Raw genomic sequence first — 9924 nt, 5'->3', positions numbered from 1 at the left:
AACTAAACATGTATTTAAATTGTTTTACTTATTTTAGAGGATATTTGAATTATTTAAGAAAAGTGAAAGGGTGACAATATATTTGTCTGCAACTACATAAAGTGATTTCATTTCTAAAACGGTAAGACGGGTAAAATGGATATGTGTAAACATACCCTGAAATAAAAGATGACATTCTGTACTGTCACATCATATGAAATATTTGATTTCAAATCCAAAATGGAGTATAGGGCCAAATATACATCATAAATTGGCATGGCATCTGAGTAGAATTCAAATTTCAACTTTCTCACTCAGTTTCACTCATGTTGATCTCAGTTGATCATAAAAAAAGACAATGCTAAACTAGTACAGAGATCTAACTTGTACATTGTTATTTTGGGATATGTCTTGCTGTTTCCTACCATTAGATGTGATTCCATAAGACTGTATCTTGGGAAACCCTCCAGATCTCTTGGGATGTCATACTGTACTTGTTGTGGGTTGTCTTAATTAAAACAAAATAAACTCTCAAATGTCTTAATTTTGAAAGATGTTGTTCCATTTATATCAAGCTTGAACTTTTCATAGGTATCATCCAGAAATACACCCCCTGTTCTTTTAGCCCATCGAGAAGCATTGCATGATATCAGAGTCGAGAGACAAAATCTATATTTAGGAGGCAGTGCAGCAGGTGTGATGTTAGCCAATTAAACTCAACTCCAGGATGTACTTCACATCAACTGAGTTGAGTGGCGACCAATGTTCCCTCTCATTTTTTTCATCACTGAGCAAACTTCATCTCTGCTGAGCGCAAACTTGAACATTGTGAAAATCCTGTGCAACTTCCAGTGCGCGTTTACTGTGACCACTGAGGCTGTACCTGCTTTAAGTTACAGTTTTAACAGTGGCCAAGTAGCCTAATGTGGTTATTTGATCATAATGTAGGCCTACCAGAGTGGCCTACCATAAAAAAAACAAAATGGATCCCATAACATATTAACAAAGAAATAGCTGATCTGTCAACAAGTCTACACGAGCAGCAAATGTGTGGTGTTCAATGTAGGCCTACATTCCATGAGACTTTTGAAAAAGGCTTGACATTAATCTGCTTATCCCCTTGTCCTTCAGACAAGGAGGTGACTGAAAATGTTGTGTTGTTTGATGCAAGAAACCCCTTTACAAAATAAAATATTATTACCATAACATTATTAGAGAGAATCAGACAAATGATGCTACCATCTGTCTTTTGGCTACTTAGCTTATTCAAGACTGTCTCAAAATACAACACTGCCCCTATAAGTTATAAAAAAAAAGCTCTTTACCTGACTGGCTTTTCAAAGATGGCTAGAAAAGTGCACATTGTGTGCTCTTGTATGAAATAACCACCCCACCATTGTTGACTAGAAATCAGCTATAACTGGGCTAATAACTCACTAACACGCAAAGAATATGAACAAATGTGCACAGGTGGCAACATGTAGCTCTCACTTTGACATAAAAACAAGCTCCTCTACTCATGCTATAAACACAGTCTAGCTCAAAGTGAATGGCACAGACCCATATATGTCAACAACTATTTGCATGTAAGCTTACTGCAGCTTTGATTGGTTATGTGTCACGCCCTGGTCGAAGTATTTTGTGTTTATCTTCATGTATTTGGTCAGGCCAGGGTGTGACATGGGTTTTTGTATGTGGTGTGTATGTAGTGGGATTGTAGCTTAGTGGGGTGTTCTAGGTAAGTCTATGGCTGTCTGAAGTGGGTCTCAATCAGAGGCAGGTGTTTATCGTTGTCTCTGATTGGGAACCATATTTAGGCAGCCATATTCTTTGGTTGTGTTGTGGGTCATTGTCCTTAGTCTCTTGATGTCCTTGTGCTGTGTTAGTTTGCACCAGTTTAGGCTGGTTTGGTTTTCATTACTTTTGTTGAGTTTGTTTTGATTTGTTTTACGTTGTTTTATTAAACATGGATCGCAATCTACACGCTGCAGTTTGGTCCGACTCTCCTTCACCACCATTAGAAAACCGTAACATTATGACTCACCGGTCTGTGTAGAGTACAGGCCTGAGTACTCCCAGTCAATGCAATATAATCCTACTCCAATGCGCTCTGCCTACTAGAAAATCTCTTTCACAGTTTTTTATACTATGTCTTGCATAGTTTGTTTTGTTTTGGTAGGTAACATTGAAAGTGGCTAATATTCCGTTGATTCGATCACAATTCCCACAGTAAAGGGAAATGTTGATAGTGTTAACTAAAGGGGAAAACTAGGAAGTTGAGTGAAGTTCAATCTCATGCATCTCTGCATGAGCAGAAATGTCTTCTGCGTGGCGTGCATTCGTGCAGCTTAGAAGGAACATTGGCATGACTAGTGTGTGCCGACATCACATAAAAAAAACTACAGATTTCAGCAAACAAAAATACTGTGTATTTTCACGCTATTCTTTTGGTGCTGAAATCCATAGTTTTTATCAAAACTTAATTTTATGTGAAGTCGGGAGCTCCAGTCCACCCACACTAGTTGCCGCTCAACTTCGTGGATGTGATGTTGAGTTTAATTGGCTAGTGCAACGTAAGATATCTGAAGATGGGAACTGCTCCCATGGGTGACAGCGCTTATTCTCTCTGTTTTATTTATTTCCCCTTTAATATGCTGCAGACGACAGCAGCGTTGGGGCAAAGATCATATGGAGACTGCTGATGTCTGTAGTTCCCAATTGAATGAACGTGCTTAGACCGGTAAGCTTGGGGAATATGGCTTTGCCCTGTGTTATGATCCCTACTCCATAATCTACCTCCCTGAAGTGGCACCAGTGTGGATAGACTAGCCCCTCACCTCAAATGTGTCTTATTTCAGCATCTACGTTATTCCAATTATCATGGTATGTTACAGCCTCCCTGCTTACATCCACCAACAAAGATCCTTTTTGTTGCTTGACAACACTCATCAGAAGGCCTTGACTCCATTATATTTTACCTTTTTTTTTTTTTTTACCTCTCAGGGATCTACATCTAGGCAATGCCCTTTCCTTGGATTACCTCTCATGTTTAAGTGATGTCTGTACCAAGAACCATGTGGACTGTTCCTACACAGAATAGCCAGACAGCCATAATGACTTTCTATCAGTTCCTGGGATGAACACAAGCATGGAAGTAGGTGACTCCCTGCTGTTCCATAAACCACCTCTCCTGTGTGCCTCCCTGGTAAATAACAACATTTCCCAGGAGCCGGGCAAGCAATCACTAGGGGGGAAATCACTGACATCCTTGACTGTTAAAGTCCTGCAACATCAGAGTAGTGATAAATCTGTCCCCTATGAGGAAAAATGCAGAGGTCATAAGGGCTAATGATCAATGGGCTTTGGGATTCTTTGTGCAAATGGAAAACATCATCAACAAATACATTTGGGTAAATGACATAAGAACTCTCCTGTTTCTTGGTGCAATGTTATTGTTCTGATTACCTGTTCCTTGCAAAGCTGAGAACTCCATAGCTCTCATCAGGAACTGCTTCTCTGCTGTCTCATAGCAACCTATAAATAGAAATGTCCCTATTAGGCAGTATGGCTGTGATGGCTGGAACAAGTTGTGGCCTCTTTAATTGTGCTGTAAACATGTCCTGTTTTCAAGATGATGATTTACCCATTATTTTTGCAATATAATAAATCCAAGACAAAAATGTCAAAAAACATCTGCAATGTGTATTCAAGAAATAAACATGAGTGTATTTGTTTTTTGTGGTCAGGAGTGCTAAATATTGCAACCAAATTACAATTTTGATGTCTTGGACATGTAGACACCCTGAGATGATTAGGCTACTGAACCTAACATCAGCACAAGTTTTCCACTTCTGTCATAGGGCAGACAAGTGACAGCCACCTTCCCTGGCTCAACATCTGTGATGTTAATATGAATGATCACATGAAACTGTATAACTTCCAGTGTACAAAAATATTAAATTCTACTTTTTGTATATACTGAATCTTGATTCTCCCTATGTTGTGGGAGTGGGACATAGGCTAATCTATAAAAATGTTTTGTCATTATATGCTGTAAAAAAAAGCATGTGTTATAAAACTGTGAACCTTTCCATTTTATTGGAAGGTAGAACTGGATTGTTTGTGTGATGCATGACAGAAGTTCTCACAAGACGCTATCTTTATTTTTGTCGACTCTGACGTCAAGAAAATGCACGTTTCATTCACCAGGCAAAAAAAAGAAAGTTATTTACAACCTCAGTATCTTGCGGTTGTGGTTATTGAATACGCAGTGAAAGGAATGCCGCCTAATGGATTGATTTAGAACGTTTCCATAACAAAAGCGAGGAGCATGATGCGCTATGCTGCCAGAGCTCTGAACCTAAACCAGGACAGTATTTGAGAAGCTCCGAATAAATTCAGGGACTATAAAGAAGAACCTTGTATTTTCATTTTTTTTCCCATTATGTTTCAGGGTCGCTAATGACAAAACATTGGGACACCTTTGAACATGACAAGCCTGCATCGGGTAAGATAAGTGGTTGAATGACAGGTACACCTTCTTGATATCTTGAACATAAGAATATGTGGATTAATGCAGGTTATTTTCACAAAAAACGTAAATAGTCTACATATTAATATACCATTCATGTAATGTTCAATATCCAAGACTTCATACCAACATTTTAAAACCCACACACCTTTTTGAGTAGACAAGTATATTATAATTCGATAATGGAAGATAGTTTAGCTAATGATAATATTAAATGTGAGGAGTCCATGGTTATGTGAAGAGTCAAAATAACACTTTAAATTGTGGTCCTTCGGGTTACTTCTGTTGATAACAAGTTTACTGTTATTTTAACGACATAAAGGAATCATAGTAAGTATGTCTGTAAAAAAAACTCGCCTAAATTGTACAACAGATCAGGAATTTTGTAGTGAAACGTTTTCTAACAGATGCGCATCTCTAACACAAGTTATCCAAAATGAGGGCCATGGTCATTGACGCGGTATAGCGTAGTCTAATGGTAATCTATTCAACAGATAATGCACGTTAGGTAGCCTACCCGAAGAAGATACATCTTAGTTGTCGTTGAATCGAGTAAGAAAAAATGATCTGAACATTACATAGATGTTTTTGCTGAAAACATGTGACCCAACTCTTCAACTCTTCTAGGATGATTAACGCTTATGGTGACGATGTTTTTTTTCTACAACCATATGATTATCTCAATATGTCATGTTATTTATTATTGATATTTAATGATCGAAAAGTTCAACTAATTAATGTATAGGCTTGGATCTGGGATGAATTTGGTATATTACAGAGCAACGATAACAAAATAACATTACAATATTGAATACTAGGCTATTGTCCATCTATATCTAACAAGCAATACATTCAAGATAAATGGCTTGACTACATATAGGCTATAATGCACATTCTTCCATCTAATTGATGTTTTACACAGGGAGATGGAAGCTTACAGAAGATACATGTGACAAGTTTTGGCCACTATTCACAAAATTATATATTTTTCGTTGCCACTAGCACAGTTTACTGTTTTGACAATAAAACTACCTAAATAGGTATAAAGTTCCTTCCACAATTTCCATACCTGTTCATGTCTTAATAAAATAGATTTTTAGAACACAGACTGCCTCCTGGTGGTAGTCTTGGGAGAGGCTTGGAAAGTATCCATTGTGCTTGTGTGTTTGTGATAATACTAGATGGATGAATCAGTAAGCCAACCTATATATTAAGCAAAATTTCATGCAAAATAATCTATGGTTTGTTTGAAGGGCTGCAGGTAGTGACTACCTTTCACCACTGAGGGAGGGCACTATCTGTGTTTGTCTTGGCGATGATGGCAGACATACTAGAGCTGCGGACAGACGGGAACTCTCTCCTGAAGGCGGTGTGGCTCCGACGCCTGCGGCTCACCAGGCTCCTGCTGGATGGTGGTGCCTACATCAATGAGAGCAATGAGCGAGGAGAGACACCGCTCATGGTGGCCTGCATGTCCAAACACAGCGACCCGCAGAGCGTGAGTAAGGCAAAGCTGGTTCAGTACCTACTGGATAACAAGGCTGATCCCAACATCCAGGATAAAGCAGGCCGGACAGCCCTGATGCATGCCTGCAGCCAGAGGGCGGGACATGAGGTGGTGTCCCACCTGTTGACCAATGGGGCAGACCCAAGTCTGGAAGACAGGAGTGGGGCCTCTGCTCTGGTCTATGCCATTAACGAAGACGATAAGGAGACCCTAAAGGGTCTCCTAGACGCATGTAAAGCCAAGGGCAAAGAGGTCATCATTATCACCACAGACAAGTCACCCTCTGGCACCAAAACCACCAAGCAGTACCTGAATGCCCCCCCTTCCACAGAGCTAGAGGATAAGTGCTCCGCTGCATTCTGCACCACTCCCTCTGACATTGAGCTCAACACCTCCTCATCACCTAACTCAGCCGAGCAGCACAACACTATCTTCGGTTTCCAGACAAAGTTGAAAACATCATCCAGCACAGCAGCAAAGCTTCCCAATGGGCTGACTTCACCCACGCGGCGACCAGCCAACCCCAAGCGTGCTCGTTTACCCCAGCTGAAACGTCTGCAGTCGGAGCCCTGGGGGCTGATCGCTCCCTCCGTCCTGGCTCCAGCTGCGGCCCACGAGGAGAGTAAAAGAACCACCTCTGATGAAGACGTTGTCACAGGCATCAATGGACTTTCTCTGTCCAAGAGATCGACTCTGTCTCGACAAAACAGTGTGGATGGCAAGGATGTGTTGTTTCCACAAATTTCATCCTCATTATCTGTCCCTCCAACTTCCAAATCGGCATATGAGAGGAGTTTGTGTCAGCAGCACCAGCCCCTAGCCCGGCGTAGCACCGTCCCTGCAGAGCAGGACAGTAGCAGTAACACTGGGCTATCCAGTTTGAGAGACACAGTCTACAGGAGATGGCTGGGCACTGACCACTATGACTCAGACTTCCAGCTGTACTCAGACTGTGGCATGCTGGACTCTCCTAAAGTTCCTCTAGAAAGGAAGAAACTCAACGGGTCTCCGTTAGCCATTCTGACCAACTCCAGGGAGTCCATAGACATCAACAACAGCACGTCATCTCCCAGCACAGCACGACGGTGCGCACCAGGCCTCCTGGAGAGGCGAGGCTCAGGGACTCTGCTGCTGGACTACATTTCCCATACCCGGCCTGGCCATCTACCCCCCCTGAACTTCAACCCCAACCCTCCTATACCTGACATTGGAACCAGCAGCAAGCCCTCATCCCCTCTTGCCTCAGGTTTCAGATCAATAGCTCCAGTAGCAGCAAACTCACCAAATAGAGGCCAGCTCAAGTCAAAGAAGAAACTTGTAAGGAGGCACTCTATGCAAGTGGAGCAAATGAAACAACTCTCTGCTTTTGAGGAGCTGTAGTGGGACTCATTGTTTGTAGATGTAGCAATGTTCACCACATAAAAAAACGTGTAACTTTTCTAAAGAAAATGTCCTGATTTTGTAGATTTTTTTTATTTCAACCTTTCCTCTTAGAAAATCAGTGGAACAAGAATATAACTTGCTTATACAGTTGTAAATGTTATTAATGCTCTTAGAATATCAGCACCACCTATTCAACATTACAGGTTAGACACTAGCAACATCTCAAGGTAACAACTGATGGCTGAGAGATTCAAAAACATTACATTTCTAGACAATTAAAAATCACAAAAACTATTTGAATGTAACCATATGAATAACAATTATTTGTTGGGCCATCAAGTCCTTTAGATGTACAATCCTAAGAACACATACAGTAGGAGATACATGTGTAGCCAACAAACCAGCTGGTTGTGTAGAATTATGTTATTCATTCAAAATGCAGGTGGGCTAACTAGAAATACAAAAAAAATAGTTATGTTTTGTATGTTGTAGCTCTAGTATGAAAGGGAGTTTGATTGTTTTGTAGCAAACTTGTATACAGTGCCTTCAAGACAATTATCGGAAAAGAAGGTGGATCAAAAAGTTATTTATAAGTCCCAATGCAACCAAAAGGTGTTTTGTTTTAGTGCCGTTGGTTTCCTGCCCAATATGAAAGGCTAAGAAAACATAAAAATCCTATGACTTATAAGCCTTAAGTACAATTAAATAGATTGTGGAAATCAGCACTTCATTATCGTAAATTCTAAATTGCCCAAGAGAAAAATAAAATGTTGTTTCTCCAAATGTTTTGTAGATATAGCAGGGCATGTATTTTCATACATTAGTTCCATGACAAAACAACACAAATTCAGCAAAAAAAAGCAACTGCGTTTATTTTCAGCAAACTCAACATCTGTAAATATTTGTATGAACATAACAAGATTCAACAACTGAGACATAAGCTGAACAAGTTACACAGACATGTAACTAACATAAATGGAATAATGTATCCCTGGATAAAGGGAGGGGTCAAAAGTAACAGTCAGTATCTGGTGTGGCCACCAGCTGTATTAAGTACTGCAGTGCATTTCCTCCTCATGGACTGCACCAGATTTGCCAGTTCTTGCTGTGAGATGTTACCCCACTCTTCCACCAAGGCACTTGCAAGTTCCCAGACATTTCTGGGGGGAGTGGCCCTGGCCCTCACCATCCAATCCAAAGGGTGCCAGATGTGCTCAATGGGATTGAGATCCATGCTCTTCGCTGGCCATGGCAGAACACTGACATTCCTGTCTTGCAGGAAATCACACACAGAATGAGCAGTATGGCTGGTGGCATTGTCATGCTGGAGGGTCATGTCAGGATGAGCCTGCAGGAAGGGTACCACATGGGGGAGGAGGATGTCTTCTCTGTAACGCACAGCGTTGAGATTGCCTGCAATGACAACAAGCTCAGTCCGATGATGCTGTTACACACCACCCCAGACCATGATGAACCCTCCACCTCCAAATCGATCCCGCTCCAGAGTACAGGCCTCAGTGTAACGCTCATTCCTTCGATGATAAACGCGAATCCGACCATCACCCATGGTGAGACAAAACAGCGACTCGTCAGTGAAGAGCACTTTTTGCCAGTCCCGTCGACGGAAGAGCACTTTTTGCCGGTGATGTCGTTGCCGGTGATGTCTGGTGAGGCCCGGCCTTACAACAGGCCTACAAGCACTCAGTCTAGCCTCTTTCAGCCTATTGCGGACAGTCTGAGCACTGATGGAGGGATTGTGCATTTCTGGTGTAACTCGGGCAGTTGGTGTTGCCATCCTGTACCTGTCCCGCAGGTGTGATGTTCAGATGTACCGATCCTGTGCAGGTGTCATTACACGTGGTCTGCCACTGTGAGGATGATCAGCTGTCAGTCATGTCTCCCTGTAGTGCTGTCTTAGGCGTCTCACAGTACGGACATTGCAATTTATTGCCTTGGCCACATCTGCAGTCCTCATGTCTCCTTGCAGTATGCCTAAGGCACGTTCACACAGATGAGCAGGGACCCTGGGCATCTTTCTTTTGGTGTTTTTCAGAGTCAGTAAAAAGGCCTCTTTAGTGTCCTAAGTTTTCATAACTGTGACCTTAATTGCCTACCGTCTGTAAGCTGTTAGTGTCTTAACGACCATTCCACGGGTGCATGTTCATTAATTGTTTATGGTTCATTGAACAAGCATGGGAAACAGTGATTAAACCCTTTACAATGAAGATCTGTGAAGTTATTTGGATTTTTACAAACTATCTTAAAAGACAGGGTCCTGAAAAAGGGGCGTTCCTTTTTTTGCTGAGTTTAATATCTGGACACTACAAACGTAAATACAGACTTTAGTGGTTGTTGTTCCTCTAGAATATAATTTACACTTATGGCAATTGAAGTAAAAGTTAATACAGCTGCTATGTAACTTAACTGTAAGACATTCCTTCTGTTTAAACATTAACATATTTTGATGCATAGTATTTTTGTATGTAGTTTGCTTTATATTCTAAATAAATGTCTCTAAGCACTT

The 9924-nt window shown here is 41.2% G+C and overlaps 1 protein-coding gene across 1 annotated transcript; it reads left to right on the top strand.

The window, feature by feature from the left end:
- The first annotated feature begins 5787 nt into the window (after positions 1-5787).
- LOC118400756 (ankyrin repeat domain-containing protein 34C-like) lies at positions 5788-9924 on the top strand. Its single transcript, XM_035797764.2, has one exon. The coding sequence runs from the start codon at positions 5826-5828 to the stop codon at positions 7395-7397; it is 1572 nt and encodes a 523-aa protein (XP_035653657.1). The 5' UTR covers positions 5788-5825; the 3' UTR covers positions 7398-9924.

This window comes from Oncorhynchus keta, chromosome 22, assembly GCF_023373465.1.
Source record: "Oncorhynchus keta strain PuntledgeMale-10-30-2019 chromosome 22, Oket_V2, whole genome shotgun sequence".
Lineage (NCBI taxonomy): Eukaryota > Metazoa > Chordata > Actinopteri > Salmoniformes > Salmonidae > Oncorhynchus > Oncorhynchus keta.
The sequence above is the reverse complement of the archived record's forward strand: the minus strand, read 5'-3'. Positions and strand labels throughout refer to the sequence as shown.